This window comes from Microcaecilia unicolor, chromosome 8 (genome assembly GCF_901765095.1).
Source record: "Microcaecilia unicolor chromosome 8, aMicUni1.1, whole genome shotgun sequence".
Lineage (NCBI taxonomy): Eukaryota > Metazoa > Chordata > Amphibia > Gymnophiona > Siphonopidae > Microcaecilia > Microcaecilia unicolor.
In genome coordinates, this window is record NC_044038.1 from 26,643,093 (window position 1) to 26,663,142 (window position 20,050).

The 20,050-nt window shown below is 42.0% G+C and overlaps 1 protein-coding gene across 1 annotated transcript in view; it reads right to left on the minus strand.

Annotated features, from left to right (window-relative positions):
* EIF2AK1 (eukaryotic translation initiation factor 2 alpha kinase 1) overlaps positions 1-20,050 on the minus strand; it is a 92,280-nt gene that overhangs the window by 48,046 nt on the left and 24,184 nt on the right. Inside the window, exons 5-9 of the mRNA XM_030212960.1 lie at positions 12,239-12,338; positions 11,970-12,050; positions 8,677-8,776; positions 7,541-7,598; positions 1,552-1,939 (exon numbers count right to left, since the gene is read on the minus strand). Coding sequence (XP_030068820.1) covers positions 1,552-1,939; positions 7,541-7,598; positions 8,677-8,776; positions 11,970-12,050; positions 12,239-12,338 — 727 coding nt within the window. The remainder of the gene's footprint in view (positions 1-1,551; positions 1,940-7,540; positions 7,599-8,676; positions 8,777-11,969; positions 12,051-12,238; positions 12,339-20,050) is intronic.

A 20,050-nucleotide genomic window follows, 5' to 3' on the forward strand; every position in this document is an offset into this window, starting at 1 on the left:
AACAGATTTACCAAGGTCTTCAATGCATTGGGGAATACACCTGTCTTTAAAAGAACTCCACAAGGCAGCTGTAACCTAATACTGGTAGCCCCTGAAGCTTTCAACAACCAAGGTAGTAGTGGGTCCACCTTATAACATCAAATCCACGGAGAACTTCCTGCAATCGTTTCACATCTGGTACTCAAAATTTCTCCCATACCTCACCATTCCTAAATCTGTCTAAAACTGCGGTGGATTAATCCAATACCTCTCCCTCACAGCTGTCTAGCTTCTACTGTTCCATATCCCAGCCTAAAAGATAGAAAAAGAGGATAGAATATACTCAAAGTAAGCTCTACAGGGAGGAGAAAGGGGGAGAGAACCAGCCTAACCTTGTTTTCTAGCCCTGGTCTCAAAAGGACAAATGATAAACCTAGTCTAAAACCCTCATGCTTCACCTAAATTCCTTCAAGGGAAAGCCATCCTGCAAGACTATTGCCCCTGTGGAACCTTCTGATTCTTCCTGCAATATTAAGCTCTCTGTGGCTGCTCAGTATTGCTAGCCTAACATTTGCTGGATGTAAAGGTACTGGGAGAGTGATGTCTACACAGGATCTTATATAGGGCAATGTCAAACCAGTTCTGCCTCCATCTGCTTGTAAGGGAACATGAACCCAAGCATCTGGATAGTTCTGGATAGATATGAGAAAAGGGATATTCTAATATTTACAAACCAATCGGTAAACAAGTAATAACGTTTATCCTGTGGCAAAAAAATAATAATGCCACTCTCTCCCAGGAAGAAGAGAAACTATAATATACTTGCTCCAAAAGAAAAACGCAGGTTATTGATGTGAAATACTTAACAACAGAATAATTCTAGCTTTTTTGTTGTTGATGTTACATTTGTACCCCGCGCTTTCCCACTCATGGCAGGCTCAATGCGGGTTACATGGGGCAATAGAGGGTTAAGTGACTTGCCCAGAGTCACAAGGAGCTGCCTGTGCCTGAAGTGGGAATTGAACTCAGTTCCTCAGGACCAAAGTCCACCACCCTAACCACTAGGCCACTCCTCCACTGTTGCTACTATTTGAGATTCTACATGGAATGTTGCTATTCCACTAGCAACATTCCATGTAGAAGTCAGCCCTTGCAGATCACCAATGTGGCCGCGCAGGCTTCTACATGGAATGTTGCTAGTGGAATAGCAACATTCCTCATAGAAGCTCCAATAGTAGCAACATTCCATGTAGAATCTCCAATAGTAGCAATATTCCATGTAGAATCTCCAATAGTAGCAACAATCCATGTAGAATATCCAATAGTATCTATTTTATTTTTGTTACATTTGTACCCTGCGCTTTCCCACTCATGGCAGGCTCAATGCGGCTTATATGGGGCAATGGAGGGTTAAGTGACTTGCCCGGAGTCACAAGGAGCTGCCTGTGCCTGAAGTGGGAATCGAACTCAGTTCCTCAGGACCAACGTCCACCACCCTAACCACTAGGCCACTCCTCCACTCCAAAGCTTTAAGCATCACAAAATGAATTGTGCTAAAATCACTTTGCTTACCTCACACTGCCGGTGTACACACAATTCCCTTTGAGGGCACTCTTCTTCAGTGTAGGAATCACTTGATGATATGCTATCCTGATTAAGCGAAGGGCCTTCTCCACAGCTACTGTTTTCTTGGGACGGTTGCTTTTTGAAAACACTCATCCTTTCAGCATCAGTTTTACTACAATTCTCTTTTAAAACATCAGGTGTTTCCGTGCTATTTGTTTTACTGTTTTCTTTAGCACCTCTCTTGATGAAGTTAATTCTTTCATTAGTATGTACTACTGATTCACTGAAAATTCTATGAGATGATTCACCTAGACCTTTTCCTTGTGGAACATTGGAATCAGCAAATATAACAGATGAACTGCAACTTTCCGTATTCTGAATGAAACAATCATCTCTGATGATAAAAAGGAAAATCAGAAAAAATGGTGAAATTTATTCATACTTGTTCATTTCCTTGAATCCTGCTAGCCTAGACCAGACTAATGTGCTGTGTCTCTCTACCAGCAGATGGGGGGGGTAGAAAAACTGAACTTGTATAGTAACAGAATCGGTATAAGGGCTGGCACAGCCTGGAACTCTTCATTATGCTAATACCAAAGCAGAAACATTGCGAAATAAATAAATCATCATTTTAGACCCCTTAGGGAGCCACTACAGAATGTACTAACAAATCCCAACACTTAAGAAACTACACTATAGGAGAGCAAACAGACAATTCCCCAGCATTGTAGTTTTCCAGAGCAGGCCTGGACTGGTCTACCAGGATTCAAGGAAAAAAAAATTAATAGGTACAAATAAGGCCAAATTAGATCTTACCTGCTAATTTTCTTTCCTTTAGTCCCTCTGGACCAGTCCAGAAATGACTGATGGGTTGTGCACGCCTACCAGCGCGTGGAGACCGAGAACTCTAATTGTTGCATGAGCCAATAACACCCTTGTCTAGCCTCAGTTTGAATTCAGTATCTCCTTACCAAAACAAGAGTGGAAGAGAAAAGAACCTGCATCCATGCTCACTGGTCCCTTAACAGCTATTCACAAAAAAAAAAGCAATACTGCTGGTGCATACATCATAAAGGTAAATAAAAAATATATATATTAACAATAAAACTAGAACTCAGCACAGAAACCGGAACCAGCTATCTCTCCACATTGCCAACAAACACTGGGGGGGGGGGGGGAAATAAAAAAAATGAAATATCCAGGAAAAACAAAATCAATATACTTCACAGGGATGTATCTGTGCAGGATAAGTGGAGAGACTGCTGCTTCCAGCCAGCAGAGGAACAGACTGGCAGTAAAAAGGAAATTGAGCCAGTTTCCTCATCGCTCTCAATAAGAAAACACTCTCTCAGTTTGAAGTTGGGGATTTTTTTGTTTTTTACAATATGGCTGTCTCCCAGCGGCACTCAAAAAAAAAACCTGAGGCCCACAGTCCAAGGTCCATGCCAGAGAGGTCATCCACAGAACTACCAGAGGTGTAAAGGCGGGACGGACTCGGCTGCCAAATTTAGCACTCTGAGGCTCCAGAGAACCCCCCCCCCCCCCCCGAGTCTCAGCCTCTGCCAGCAAACAAGGATCCCGACAGAGCACAGAGAGCAGACCGAAGAAGGATAAAGTAAGAATCCAATTTCTCTCTCTGTTTTTTTTTTATATAAAGGCAAGAAAGTATAAAAGATAAAATAGAAAATCAACACAGAACCTGAAGGGCGCACCACATCTACCAACTACTGAGACTGAGAATACTAGTTCAGACAGAGGCTGGGCAAGGGTGTTATTGGCTAATGCAAGAATCAGCGTTCTCAAATCTCCACCTGCTGGTAGACTTGCACAACCCATCAGTCATTTCTGGGCCTAAAGAAATGTCACTTTCCTTTTCATCCTGCTAGACCAGTTCAGACCAAATACAAAACAAATACCTAATAGTGAAAGGGAAGACAAGGCCCCCTGAACTACTGTCTGCCAAAAGCAGTAATCACCCCTGACTAGGACATCAATCTTGTAGTGCTTCAAAGAGAAAAGTTGCCAACCTGCAAATGACCTCAGGAAAAACTGCCCGAGCCTCTACCCAGGAGGTCACCTAAGTCAACATGGAATACGAATAAGTCAGCATGGAATACGAATGGAGCCCCACTGGAACATCTTTCCAACAAAGTATGTAGGCTGCCTTGATTGTCACACATAAAGGACTGAATGGAGGCGAACACTAGCTTAAGTAACTGCTCCACCTTTCAGCTTTGCATATTTTTAAAACGCTGAGCCACACTCTAACAGAATAGTGGTCTTGCTCATGGCTGTTATGAGAGCATCCACCTTAAGGAGAAGAAAAATCTGTCCAGCCCCCTGAGATCCCTCAGCAGCAGGCAGGGTACACCCCAACCCGGGGGGGGGGGGGGGGGGGTTAACCCTTCCCAGTACAGCCTCTGAAATTACTTGAATCAAGTGTGACTTCAAAGACCCCAGCTCCCCCCTCTCCCGAAGCTAGAGCCTCTCCAGGATGAGGGGAAGAGGGTGGCAGCAGGTCATCTCCTGCCCTTCCACCTTGTGCTCTACATGTTCCTCAGCTCAGTTTGAATTTTGGCAGGCAGGTTGTAGCATGGCCACTGTTCATACCAAAGCAGGTCAACTATAGCCAGTGTTGTGAGGCTAAGAGAAGTTGCAGCATCACTGCAATTTTCCTCCAAGCGGACACAATCATGGCTGCCTCGTCACATATGGGACAGTAGAAACTAGTGGCCCTGCTCTGCCACTGGCTCCCAAAGGCCCTGCATAGCCTTCCCTCAGGCATGCTGAGACTGCTGCTGGTTGATGGAGATTTCAAAAGTTAATGGGGGCTATAGAAGAATGAGGTAGAATGATGTTTTTAGTTTAGGGTTTGTTATGTTTTTAATTTTGCTATTTTAGGATAGAAGGGTTTAGGGATGGAGAGATATTATTGTACACATTTTGGATAGTTTTAATTAGCTCTTGAGCAGTATATAAAAGATTTTATTAATAATAATAATGCCCCACCGCCCAACAGATCCAAACCCTGCATAACTACCCACCAGGAATGAGTCTCCTCCCTACTAGTATATGCCTCGGGCCACTTTCTGCCTCAATTTTCCATGTGCCCATTTTCTTTTAATAACTTTATTGGAGAACACTCATCCACAGGGACCTCTGCCAGCACACCTCACATAATGAAAGCCCACACGCTAACGCTCGGGGCTTAAAGGGTTAGACCCCTCTTAACTGAACTGAGTTAAGGACCTTGGACTGAAACCCAAGAGCAACACCAACCAAGGGACTCAACCACAAGGATGCAGGCTGTGGACTGCAATATGGGGAATCAGGTGCATCAAGGTAAAATGTGGTGCTCCAGTCCAACCAACACCATCTGTTGGAGGTATAGGAATACTGAAAAGTTTATTTTATTTAAAAAATAATAATATTTATCCCACACTATACAACAATTCCAGGCTGCACCAGTATTTATACTAGTGATGTCACTTGTCTAGTAGGATGAAAAGGAAACAGGATTTTTTGTTTTTTTCTCATTCCTCATCTTAGGTACAAAGATTCCAGCCTAGCAGAGTGGAAAGGATTTGAAGACTTCTCAGTGCAACACCTGAACTATCAAGGATTATACCAAAGATGTGTCTCTCAATTAGCAGTCCCCCCCCCCCTTTTGGGCCCTAAAATACACTCCATTGATGTGACTATTTATCCAAAGTGGGGGGGGGAATCTAGTCAATTAAAAAAATACTTAACATCCTAGTATAATTAAGTATTTTTTTTAATTGACTAGATTCCCCCCACTTTGGATAAATTAACATCCTAGTATAATTAATTTTGATAACTTCTTCCCCACCTCAATCAAATAACTTTTCTAATTTGTTCTCAATATGAATACAATTTTCATTGGATTAATGCCCACACTATCTTCTGCTTAATTACTGGATAATGTTCATGAAATCTATTATGTATTGAGGGATCCCTTCCAGATGAAGTAGGGAAAGTGGAAGAGGGCATAAAGGATAAAATAGTATAAAAATAAGGCAAACTAAAAGCAAGAATACAAACATGCACTGGGTCTCAAATGCCTTGGTCTTAAAAAGGGAATTGACAATGAACATACTACTACTACTACTACTACTAGTATTTGACATTTCTAAAGCGCTGCTAGGGTTACGCAGCGCTGTACATTTTAACATAGAAGGACAGTCCCTGCTCAAAGGAGCTTACAATCTAAAGGACAAATGTACAGTCACTCAAATAGGGGCAGTCTAGATTTCCTGAAAGGTATAAAGGTTAGGTGCCAAAAGCAACATTGAAGAGGTGGGCTTTGAGCAAGGATTTGAAGATGGGTAGGGAGGGGGCTAGTGGAATAGCAACATTCCATGTGGAATCTCAATAGTAGCAACATTCCATGTAAGAATCTCAAATAAGGAAAGGGAAATGGGACTTGATATACCGCCTTTCTGAGGTTTTTGCAACTACATTCAAAGCGGTTTACATATATTCAGGTACTTATTTTGTACCAGGGGCAATGGAGGGTTAAGTGACTTGCCCAGAGTCACAAGGAGCTGCAGTGGGAATCGAACTCAGTTCCCCAGGATCAAAGTCCGCTGCACTAACCACTAGGCTACTCCTCCACTAGCAACATTCCATGTAGAAGCCTGCCCTTGCAGATCACCAATGCGGCCGCGCAGGCTTCTGTCTCTGTGAGTCTGACGTCCTGCACGTATGTGCAGGACGTCAGACTCGCAGAAACAGAAGCCTGCGCGGCCGCGTTGCTGATCTGCAAGAGCAGGCTTCTACATACTACTACTACTACTTGACATTTCTAAAGCGCTACTAGGGTTACGCAGCGCGGTACAATTTAACATGGAAGGACAGTCCCTGCTCAAAGGAGCTTACAATCTAAAGGACAAATGTACAGTCACTCAAATAGGGGCAGTCTAGATTTCCTGAAAGGTATAAAGGTTAGGTGCCGAAAGCAACATTGAAGAGGTGGGCTTTGAGTAAGGATTTGAAGATGGGTAGGGAGAGGGCTTGGCGTAAGGGCTCGGGAAGTTTATTCCAAGCATAGGGTGAGGCGAGGCAGAATGGGCGGAGCCTGGAGTTGGCAGTGGTGGAGAAGGGTACTGAGAGGAGGGATTTGTCCTGTGAGCGGAGGTTTCAGGCGGGAACGTAAGGGGAGATGAGGGTAGAGAGGTAATGAGGGGCTGCAGACTGAGTGCATTTGTAGGTAAGGAGAAGCTTGAACTGTATGCGATATCTGATCTGATGTTTTTACCTTGTTTGATGGTCTTGAAGCTCTACCAGATGGTTTCGCATACAGTCACATTTGCAAATATGGGAGATTTTTTTGGTGGGTGTTCTGGTCTTTTGTTCACAACATCAGCAGTTAATGACAAGTTCAAAACAAGGCACCACCATATGTTACTCCTGGAGGAATTTGGCACAATTATGCAGCACAGAATTCCTCCGCCCTACAGGATTTTTCAATTATTGTAAAGAATTCTGCTCAATGTCAGCACAGAGTCTCTCTCCCCTGCAGAGATGGTGCAGGAGGAGGAGGAGGAGCAGGAGCAGTGACCAGGTTGGACCAGACTAAGCCGGCAGTTTATGTGAACTGTGGGGGTCCTGCGGATTAGAGGAAGTGATCTGATGTGTAGCAGTTCGCTTCCTCCTTCTTTTCCTCCTGTCAAGCGATCTCTGCTGGGTAGGAGGGAGAGCCAGTTCCAAGAGTACAATAACGGGAGGGGGGGAGGGGGCAGGGAAGAGAAATGTACCATGGGAGGGAGAGGGCTGGAGCTTGAAGAGAGAAATAGAGGAAATTCTGGGCCTTAGGATGGGAAAATTCTGTGCAAAAACACTACAAATAAGAAGTGCTGAATTTTTACAGAATTTTCAAATATTTTGCACAGAATTTCCCTAGGAGTAATATGTATCCAGTGTTACACAAACTGTACAATTCCCAAGTAAAACATTTCACAGCAAATAAAAGTACCTGTTGTACTGCTGGCTGGAAGAGCTGTCAAGTGCTTGCAGCTTACACACTGGCTTACCTAGCAATTGACCAAAATGAAAATTATTCTGGAACAAAACAATAGCATTGCTTTCCTCTAATAGCTGTTCTCTGTAGAAAGCAAGAATAGTCATACAAGTGGCTGATGTCATCACACAATGCCAGGATAGAATAGCTCTCCCAAAACTCAGTAGGAAGCTGAGTATACGTGGCCTTACTTGCACATAGCAGTCTCCTCACTCAACTCCACAACTCAAGGCGTAATGAAGGTCTCAAGGAGGCTGGAAGAACTGTGTGCTTGATTAATCTTACCATCTATAGAATACATCTGTTACAGGTATGCAAGTTTGCTTTCTCAATCAACAGGCAAGACTGAATCGGGCAAACAAGTGAGCAACTCCAGAGCTCAGTGTGGCTCCAGTTTTTCAGTACTGAGCAGCAACCCAGTTTGGATGATTATGTGAGAGTTGCAAAGATCACAAAGACAACTTGGCAAGTACTGCTTGACCAAAAGTACTACCTTTGGTCTCTCAGCACTCTGATGTTCTCTCAAAGATCGAGAACAGCGTCTGATAAAGGCTTCATGGAAGAATATGACACAGGAAAGATTATTTATTATTTATTGCATTTGTATCCCACATTATCCCACCTCTTTGCAGGCTCAACAACTGTCTTGGTGTTTCAACGCAAAAGATTAGAAAGACACATAACAATCTCCTTGTCTAAATAGAAATGACAAGACCCTGAGAGGATAATGGAGCTGCTACGCTTATGGTACAAGCATGATCACTGCAGCTTTCAAATACATACAAAAGAGGGTGCTTCCCTTCAATCATTCTGCCAGCATATAGAATTTTAGCCTGTTAGCAGGACTGTACATAGAAATTGGATTGGGTCTCAAGGTTTCCTCGTCCCTCATAAGTAATTATTTCAAATGTAAGATTCTGAACTTTTTTTAATCTGTTTACTTTTCTCAGCCTACTGTATATTACCTTCTCCCAACTTGCAAAAAGTTAAAAATTAAGAGCTAGATGCACTAAAAAGTTTCTCAATGTTTCTATCTACAGAAAACACTGCATAATGCCTGTCCCTTAATGCAACAGAAGTAAAACACTCACCTACTGGATTTGGTGGTTGCACTTGCTCCATCCAGGCTGTGTGATATCCTACAATATTAGGATGTTGAAGGCCAGCTAGAACTTTAACCTCTCGCAGCACCTGAAACAAGATTAAATAATATACTGCATGGTAAAATCGGACTGTTGGGGGCCAGTATTCAGCGGCACTAAAGATGGCTAGCTAATCCATCCTATTATCTTTAATCAGATAGTCAGTGAATTAGATTGTAAGCTCTTTGAGCAGGGACTGTCTTTCTTCTATGTTTGTGCAGCGCTGCGTATGCCTTGTAGCGCTATAGAAGTGATAAATAGTAATAGTAGTAGTCTCTTGTAACCAGAGCTAATATTGTGATGTCATAATGCCTCAGGCCACCAATAAGAGCCAACCTCATCAGTGATGTCACAATGGCTTGATTGTCCTATACTTGGCTTACTTTTATTACATAGCTCTTTGAGCAGGGACTGTCTTTCTTCTATGTTTGTGCAGCGCTGCGCACGCCTTGTAGCGCTATAGAAATGCTAAATAGTAGTAGTAGTAGTAGTAGAATTATCTGGGAAATCTCAGTATTACAGTAGCTTTAAACTAACCACACATCTCTTTGATTCTCATAACTCTAATATATCTGTAGCCGAGATAACGGTATAGCAGCCATAGCTTGCCATTACTCATTTAACTTTGAACCTTGTACCTGGAACATGCCTTTACCTTCCCACACTTAAGCACATACATTTGGGCTGGACATTGAATTGTTCAGCCAAAATGTACCCATTCTGCAGCGAAGGGAAACGTCAATTATTTGTTCAGATAACTCCTGAAGTTGCCCAGGCAAATCATTTTGAATATTGATTCTATTGCCTTTGAAGTAAGGATCATCGACAGGGAGAAAATGAACTCACAGGCCATGTTCTTAAATACTAGACAAACTTCAGAGGATTTGTTTTTCTCCCTAAAACTGGATAGCTTCAGGGAATAAATTTGAGATTATTTTAAAATAATTATTATGATGAACTCTTTATAAATTGAATAATAAAGAAAATATTTGTAACTGACATATATACAATCTTACTGTACCTCATAATACTAACAGTAACCCCCCCCCCAAAAAAAAACAAAAAACATTCCATTAAGGAAATACAATAATGTAACAATTTACAGACAGCAAATATGATGGCCTGAGGTCTTGACTCTTATGACCCCAAACCATCCCAATATAAAATTCCAACTCAGAACACCCAAATACCCCTCCCCTCTACCCCATAACCCAAGATAATTCTGAATTACTAGACTAGCTATATCTTGAAACCTATTCAACACTTGATTGGAGTGGAAATTGACTGGAGTTCAGATTATGTTCAGCTCATTTAAGAAAAACGGGCTCTTGTCTGCTAAAACCCCGCTCAGCAGGCAGTCCTTAGATACTCAGCAGCACTTAACTGCACAGTGTCACTGAACATCCTCTCTGACCGCTGCGGCACTATACGGTTACTGCCAGGGGAATCTCATTGCCCGTTTAGTTGTGCAGTTACTGGCACTGAATATCAGCCAGCACTCGCATAACTTCCAGGTGACCAGATGTTTCCCAGCACTGAATATTACTACTACTACTAATCATTTCTAGAAACATAGAAACATGACGGCAGATAAAGGCCATATGACCCATCCAGTCTGCCCATCCTCTGTAACCCCTAATTCTTCCTGTTCCTAAGGGATCCCAAATGCTTATCCCATGCCTTTTTAAATTCTGGAACAGTCCTAGACTCCACCACCTCCACCAGGAGGCCATTCCATGCCTCAACCACCCTTTCTGTGAAATAGTACTTCCTTAGGTTACTCCTAAGCCTAGTCCCTCTTAACTTGTCATATGCCCCCTCATTCCAGATCTCTCCTTCATTTGAAAAAGGCTCTCTTCCTGTACATAAATGCCCTTGATATTTTTAAACGTTTCTATCATGTCTCCTCTCTCCCTCCTCTCTTCCAGCGTATACATGTTGAGGTTCATAAGCCTGTCCCTATAATTTTTGCATTCAAGACTGCTTACTAATTTCGTAGCTGCCCTCTGGACCGACTCCATCCTGTTTATATCTTTCCATAGGTGCGGTCTCCAGAACTGCACGCAGTACTCCAAATGGGGCCTCACTAGAGATTTATACAACACAGTGCTGTACACATTATATGCAGATACTTTCTCTGTCCCTAGAAGGCTCACAATCTAAGTTTTTGGTACCTGGGGCAATGGAGGGTTAAGTGACTTGCAGCTCGCAGTGGGAATCGAACCCAGTTCCCCAGGATCAAAGTCAGCTGCACTAACCACTAGGCTACTCCTCCAGGGTTACTTCTGTCCACAGCTATCAGTGGCTTACAAACCGCTGACCACTGTGAGCTGAGCATCGGCCCCTTTATATTTAGAGCAATCAAATGAAAATTAATAAAGAACACGCATAGAAACAGCAGGCAATGATTAACCACACGAAATGAGGCTTTGAAGAAATTACAAAACAAAACTGGAAAATTATTATTAAACAGATTAAATAGCTACCTTAAGGGAGAATTGCTCATAATTTTAGCTTTTTTAAAAGGTAAAATAAGATGTAGGCACCTTGCATAATGTTATTTTTCTACCATTTCAAAAAATTGTCTTCACCTCATTTACCCTATGATTATGCCTGTGTGGGAGTATGATTAGGATCATCCCAGTAGCACTCTGATTTACTTTCATTCATGACAGTGGGCAGGGTAAAGGAGACTTTAAAAATTTTCTCCTCTGTTTACTAAGCCGCGTGGCAATGCCGACACAGCCTGTTCAAAGTGAATGGGCAGTATCGTCACTAGCGTGCCTTAGTAAACAAGGGGGGAGGGTTGTATATTAATATATCTTGAGCAATTACTTGCAAATCAGAGTGAAAAAAAATTTAAGGATTCTGCTCATTTTAAACCGACAACTATATTATATTTAGAAAACAGTTATTTTCCCATGACCTTTGCTTTAACAATTTGGACTTTTGCCTATATATTAATTACAACCTATTCCCCCATTATTTTAAATTCCTAAACACACATTTTTTTCCTTTTTACTAAAATTCTTACTTCTGCTTTGGGCTTTTAGTTTAAACTGGAACCAATTTTCATTCTCAACTATCCCCATTTTAAAACTTCATCCTTCTAACTCAGCCATAACAATTATCAGACATGGCTGACAGACCACTATTAGTTTTAGAACCCAGCGTATGTCCATTCCATGCCTGGCCAGCAGCTATCACTATCGAATAATGGCTGAAAAACACCCTTATTATACCTTTATGCAATCCTTTTTTGTAGCTTTCTTAATCAGAATTCTTTTAATAGCATACAGCTGGCCATCCAGTTTGTTCCTGACCTAAAAATACAAGCAGAGTATGTAAAAAAAAAAATACACAAGGCTCAATTATTGTAGCACACACTATCTGCTACAGCAACCATATGTCAATTACACAAAGTGAAGTATTACATGCACACTATTGTCTGACATTAATATAAGCTTTAATAAATCTAATTAAAAAAAAAATTGAAATTCACAAATATTACCTTATACACTTTCCCATATCCTCCTTTACCAAGCTGTGCAATTTCTTCAAATTCACTCAAGTAGCGGGAGGTATGAGCTTCCAAGAATACCATTCTTTCCCTAGCAAAAAAACAAACAAAACTCAAATTTTATCCACAATTGACTATGTAAACAAATGTACATTTGTACCATAAGTAGTACAGCAATTACGAGTGGAGGAGTGGCCTAGTGGTTAGGGTGGTGGACTTTGGTCCTGGGGAACTGAGGAACTGAGTTCGATTCCCACTTCAGGCACAGGCAGCTCCTTGTGACTCTGGGCAATTCACTTAACCCTCCATTGCCCCATGTAAGCCGCATTGAGCCTGCCATGAGTGGGAAAGTGCGGGGTACAAATGTAACAAAAAAAAAACCTAAACAATAAATCATATAATCAGAACATGATGAAATCCTAGGTACTCTGATAAATTTCACAAACAAAACAACAAAACTCTGAGAACAAATTATCCTTATTTCTTAAGAAGAGAGTGAGAGAAAGAGAGCAAGCAAGCGTGTGTTTGTTGGAGGGGAGGGGGAGGTTGGTGGATGTGTGGGTAAATGTTTGTGTATGTCTTTGCTCATGTGTGTTTGTGTGTGCTTGGGTTTTTTTGTTAATTTATAAAATTATTCAATCAAAAACAAAATCATTAAGCAACACAACTTGTACAGAAAGTGAACTGATTCAGAAAAAATATTAGGTAAAACAAACATAGAGGTAAATCAAATTCAACCTTATTCACCCAAGTCCACAATTTAACTGCAAAACATTCAAACAATAATTATTATATACAGAATTAAAGTAAACTGGACAGCAGACAATTTGCACAGCTTCAGTAGTCCTTCCTTCCGTGGGACATCAATGGTTTCACTAAATTCTGAAGTCTGGAAAGACACTGGGCCATGAGCGGCTATAAAAGATGATAATTGTGAAAGTTGAAAAAAAATATTTAGTAGACTTGTACGCAACTATACATTTACACAGAAACTTGAGGAAAAAAATAAAAAAGAGTGCCCAACTGAATAATAGCTAATTGCAACAGCAGGAAAACCTTTCCTAACCTGCATTTCCTTTGTCACATCTGGGAATATTCTAATCTTTAAATTCAGAAATAATTCATCACGGCGCCAGAACAAGAATCCAAGTAACCAATCTCTATCCAATTGTAATGCAAAAGAAACCATCAATGTTGTAGGTACCATCAGAAATATTTAGATTAGGATCAAAAGTCTCAACAACCCCATCTTCGAGGCTATAAGGTCTCTTTGCAAATGGAATACAATACACCTGTATCAATGGAAGCATTTTCTCAGGTATATCCCTTAAACATTGATAAAAAAGAATCTCTTTAGGGGACTTCAAGGGAACTTTTGGAAAATTCAACAGTCTTAAATTAGTAGTTCTTAGTTGATTCTCCAATGCCTCCAATTTAGAGTTCAGGAACATATTTTTAATCAAAGCCAAATCAGCATTTTGCAAAGCTGATACTTTAAGGATTACAATCCTTCACAGATTCTTTCAAAGAGGAATGACCTAATTCAATGTTCATTATTTTAACTTCTTGCTCATGAACCTCTTGTGACAAAACATGAAATTGTGAATAGCTTGACACAGCTCAAGAATAACCAAACTGATTCCAAAGTGAACTGTTCAGGTCTTTTAGGTTAGAAAAAAATTGCTGAAGTGACCGTTACAGACTGACCTTCTCCAGGGCCATTTGCAGGATTTCAACACTCAGGTTTCAGACCACAACACAGAACAGAGACGGTCATAACCACCCTGATAACAAAGTTCAGAAGTCTAATATGCCAAGGTCAGAAAATCTTACTACTACAATTCGATATGTCAAGTGCATTCGACCTAGTTGACCACCCTGCTCAACATTATAGGAATCAGTAGTGCGGTGGCAACATGGTTCAATGGTTTCCTAAGGACCAGATCCTACATTGTAAAGATGACTAACCAGCTATCAGCCTCGTGGAACTCAAAATGTGGGCCACAGGGCTCACCATTATCACCTATACTGTTCAATATTATGATGGCCCTACTCGGGAAAAAAACTGGAAAAAATGGATTTCAACCCATTCAAATACGCACACGATGTCGCCATCTACATACCTTTTAACCATAGCATCACAGAAATACTAGGTAAGATCAAAAAAGGCCTAGACCTTATGGAAAACTGGGCCACAACCTTCAAACGCAAACTAAACAGAGAGAAAACTAAATTCCTAGTTCTATCCAGCCCTGCACATCTTACCAAAAATTTACAATCAACTACCAAACCTACCAAATCAAAACACAACTAAAAATACTGGGAATCACTCTTGATAAACATTAATCCCTGGACAGCTAAATATCAGCAGTTACATCACAATGCTTCAAAACACAATGGAAACTGAGAAGGATCAGAGACTACTTTCCTAGACAATTATTCTGGCTAATAGTGCAATCAATATTGTCAAAACTAGACTACTGTAACGCAGCATATGCAGGATACAAAGAAAACACAATAAAATCACAGCAAACTGTCCAAAATACAGCAGCAAGACTGATTTTTAAAAAATACATATACGACAAAGCAACCCCACTACTTGTAATGTTAAACTGGCTGCCAATCAAGGCAAGACTATCCTTCAAAATAAGCACCCTCATCTACAAAATACAGTTTGGAATCTCTCCTGAATATACGCTAGACCTGATCGAACTATCCCCAAGAAATTCAAGCCCAGAAACCAAAGGATACCTACTTCTTCACCTACTCAACTGCAGAAACATAATCTACAAAACCATCTACACAGCCAGATTTAGCTACTTGGGCTCCAAATGGTAGAACTCAATACCCAAAGCCATAAGAAGCATCACTAATTACCTCCGGATCAGAAAAGAACTGAAAACCTACTTTTTCAAAAAATTCAGTAACTAAATGAACTGCAGATGCTCTACAATACCTTCTAACTGAAAACACTACTGTAACTTCATCTAACTGTAAAACTGTAAACCACTTTGAACCGAAACCTGTTTTTGGAAAATAGTGGGATACAAGAATACATAAATAAAAATAAAATTTAATCCAGATAAATCTAAACTGTCTTTGGCCGCACTTGCGTGCCAACCCTTTCTCCACCAATTTTTATATTGGGGACCAAAGTTTCAGTAATGGATTCCATCAAAGTCCTGGGAGTAACCCTTGACAGCTCTTTGACATTCACAATGCACATTTCCAACATAATCCAAACTGGTTATTTGAAGCTTTGCATGATTTATCTTACTCAGTACCTTTTTACCATCTCAGCACTCCACATTATTGTCCACTCCTTGGTCAAATACCAAGACTGTCTGTGAAAGCACCCTACACAACAGGAAGGCTTTGGATGGCTTCTAAAGCCTCTCCAAAATCTGTTTTCCATCTAAGACTTCAGCCTGGGATGCCAGTAATATCCACAAGGCAGATATCTCTCTGTGAAACAGCCACACTATCAGGGAGTCCTCACTCATTGGGGGGTGGGGGGAGGAGGTGGAGACAGACATATTCCCCCCCCTCCCCCCAAGGGGTCATGCACCCTAAACAGCGACCTCTGGGCCATCATCTTCCAGACCTCTACTGGACACAGAAATGCCAAAGGCAAGCTCTGTCTCCACTGTACCTGCCTTGGCCTGTTGCCCTCATTGTTAGGGGGGGGGGGATGCCCAATCCAAGGCCCCAGCCTCAGGGCCATCCTGCTTCTCCATCCAGCTCACATTTTGAAGAAACTGATACAAAATGGTTGTCATTCTGACAAATAATGGGAGTGCTGCTGCTGGCATCAAGTTCCCAGGAAAATCACAGTATTACTGCAGGCCTTCTTTGAGCAATCCCTTTCCTCCAACAGGGCTCCTCTGTGTGCAGGATAAAAAGAACTGGAGGCACAGCACTGTTCTGCTACCAGTTCCCACAGGGCCTCCCCATCTGTGGGCACCCAGCACTGTGGCCACAACAGAGCTCCCTTCCTTCATTGCACCTGGCCTGACTCATCTGGGGCAAGAGGCGGTCCAGTTGTTCTCCTCCCATCTTCCCACTGTTAACTAGGTTTCCCAGGCAGCCTTGTACTGCCACCTGCTTTCCTTTAAAAAAAAAAAAGTTCTCTGTACTTTCCTAGCAAGCAGCTAAGAAAATAAAGATACCCAACCATAAACCATGTTCTTTTTTTTTCTTTGCTCTGCAGGGGCATTGGGGGGGGGGGGGGGAGCTGGCAAACTTATCCCCTTCCATTCACTGGGAGTTGCCCAGCGAGGAGCATTACCAGTCCACCACACCATGTACTAGCCTATGGTCTAGACTTGGGGCACTGGAGACAAGAGTCACCTCCAAGCTCTACTGAGGGCAAACACTGTGGTCCAAACTCTGGGAGTACATGGCCAAGGGACTCGAAGCACAGGGCTTGGTGTGCACCTAGGGAATCAGGCTCAAACACTAGTACTGACACACCAGCTCAAACTATATCATCTGTTGAAGGTAAAGAAATACGGAAAGTTCTAATGGATAAACTTACAGCCCTGAGATGGGGAGGGGGGGGGGGAATGGTGAGATTTCTTAAAACATGGTCCTCCTATGCAGAGTGGCGGGGTCTCACCGGATGACACATGCACAATGAGGGATCTACAATGCTGAAAGTGAATACTTACATGCCTGAGATATCCTGAGTGGGGAGGGAGGGGGTCTTTGATGTTGCTTATATGCGAGATGACTAGATTTCTCTATTAGCCTGAGTTGATATTTTGTAATGAAAAGTTATTAATAAATAAAAAGATGTTTAAAAAAAAAAAAAGAAATACGGAAAGTTTTTAGAGTGTACCAGCCCTTATATCTGTGATGTTCAAGGATTAGTCTAATATCTGTGATGTCCCTGGATCAGTTCAGTTTATTTACGCCCATCTGCTGGTAAGGGGACATAACCCACATGGGGATGATAAAGAACCAACATTTTATGCATTGAACTAATGAAGTGAATATAACTTCTGAAATCTAGTTATGCGAGTACTTAGGCACTACTAGCACATGAGCACAGTAACTGCTATCGAGCTGGGATGATAGCGTGCTTTAACTTGCGCATGGAGAAATTAGATCTTACCTGCTAATTTGCTTTCCTTTAGTCCCTCCGGACCGGACCAGGATTGGACTGATGGGTTGTGCTCGCCTACCAGCAGGTGGAGACTGAGAAAAAACTCTGACTCTAGAGAGCCAATAGGAGCCCTGGCCATGTGACCTTAGCCTCAGTATTTGAATAACAAAGCAGGAAAGAGAGAAAGACCTTCTGTGCCGTATGGAATCCTAGCAGCCACAAAGCACTCGGCAATGCCAAGTATCAGAGCTCACCAGCAACTCTCACCAGAGAAGTGGTATGGCCCGATATGTATTACAGCTCACCAGCAACTCTCACTAGAGAAGTGGTATGGCTCACTTGTACTATAGCTCACCAGCAACTCTCACCAGAGAAGCGATATGGCTCACATGTAATATAGCTCACCAGCAACTCTCCCCAGAGAAGTGGTATGGCTCACGCATAATATAGCTCACCCGCAACTCTCCCCAGAGAAGTGGTATAGCTCACGCATAATATAGCTCACCCGCAACTCTCACCAGAGAAGTGGTATGGCTCACTTGTCTTATAGCTCACCAGCAACTCTCACCAGAGAAGTGGTATGGCCCACTTAAGATTTTATATATATTCCATCAACTGAGCTTACCAGCAACTCTCACCAGAAAAGTGGTAAATCATATTTAAGGTTTTATAGATATTCCAGCAACTGAGCTCAGCCACAACTCTCACCAGAGAAGTGGTATGGCGTATTTAAGGTTTTATAGATAGATTCCAGCAATTGAGCTCACCAGCAACCACCAGAGAAGTGGTATAGACCACGTAAAGTTCTGTATATATATAGTATTGTTCCACGAATCGTAAAGGAATGAATACACTTCCTACTGAATACACTTCCTACTTAATAAAAGAAGCTAAAGAGTAGAGAGAACATGGGAGGGGCCTGGTCCGGTCCGGAGGGACTAAAGGAAAGCAAATTAGCAGGTAAGATCTAATTTCTCCTTCCTTAGCGTCCCTCCGGACCGGACCAGGATTGGACTGATGGGAAGTACCAAAGCAGTAATCTGAAGGGAGGGACCCTATGAAAACTGCAGAGAAATGTTCATGCTGCATAGGCCACCTGGCGACAACTAACATGTAGTGTGTCCCAATGAGCAAAATAAAATGAAACTAGGACTAAGTTGCCAACTTACCAATGTGCACCGAGAGCACCAAAAATCGCCGTAGTAAGAATAGAGCCCGCTTCTGAAGTTGTGGAATATGTTGTAATACGCTGTGGAACTGCCCTCTCAGCGAGAAGAGAAATAGACATTCTCATTTCCTTGATCCTTCGCGATATAGCGGGTTAGAAACAATGAAAAACTTTTACGCCTACTGGCTAGAAGGACAAAACCAATAAGAAAAAACCGATTGGGAAAGGTGAAAACTTTAAACTACAGCAGACCGAAAAGAAGTTACCAACCGTAGAAGCATTCCACACATAGATCTACTTGCTGCAATGGCTACTGGGAAACACTGCTTGAAGAGGAAAACTTTATAGAAAAAGTTATGGCTACTAGAAAACAGAACTTTAAGAGTCTGTTCACCTAGTTCACCTAGCTGGTGAACGAAGCGGGAGGTACAGGTGCAGGACTCCTTTAAGAAACCGCTTTGACAGTGGATGCTGCATAAGCGTGCGGTTGTCAACAGTATCATGCATCACTGATAGAGCTGCCAAATGAACTCTAATGGATGAGTAAGACAGACAAGATTTCGCAAGATGCAGAAGATATTCCAAAACATGCAAAATGGATACTGTTTGTGGAATGAAGTGGCGAGAGGAGTACCACAGAGTGAACCGTCGCCACTTTGATTCATAGGACTTTAATGTAGATTTCTGTCTGGAAGCAATTAAAACTTGAAGTACTTCCTGCGAAAATATCAAAGATGTTGCAGACCCAGTAACCACGCCATAAGTTTGAGTGACTGGGGGTCCGGATGTAGAAGGGTGCCTTGGTTCTGCGTAAACACCTAGTGAGATGATGGAAGAAACGCATAAAGAAGGCTGAAAAACCCCTGCTGGACGTTGGCATCTGTCCCTGTCTCCGTCAAGACTGTTGCTGAACGGAAGAAGCAAGAAATGTTCGTGAGCCTGAAGGCAAAAAGAGATAGCCCTGAAGTGTCGCAGTGAGGAAGTAAGGCTGAAAAAATGAGAGTCCATTCACCTAAATGCAGGGTGACACAACTAAGAAAAAATGAGTACAAACTCAAGAGTATACTCTTAACTCCTCCTTGGCGGATGACATAACCCATTGCCATGGCAAGGACCAACATAGCTCTCTCCGCCTTGTTTGTCAGTAGGGAAAACAAAATTCACCCGAAGGTAAAACGAATTGCTGAGGTCCCCCAGAAAAAAAATATATACAAACAAGCTTCTGCCAAAAAGTGTACTGCACGAAGCATCCCAATGACAGAACTAAGGTTCTTGAGATAACTAGATGACACTTAAATAGTGCGATTGATGACCATGAGATTCGCAATAGGATGAAGGAAAATTCCTTCTTGGGCATTAGAAAGTAAAATTGCATTCTGCAGAATAGAGCGAGGAAATGGCCGAAGGCCCAAGGTCACCAAGAAAAATATAAACTGGGATGTTTGCAGAGGAGACAAAAGACTGTGCGCCAACCTGACTAAACAAAGAGAAAATCAGAGATATCTGATGAGAGATCAAATGAGAGATC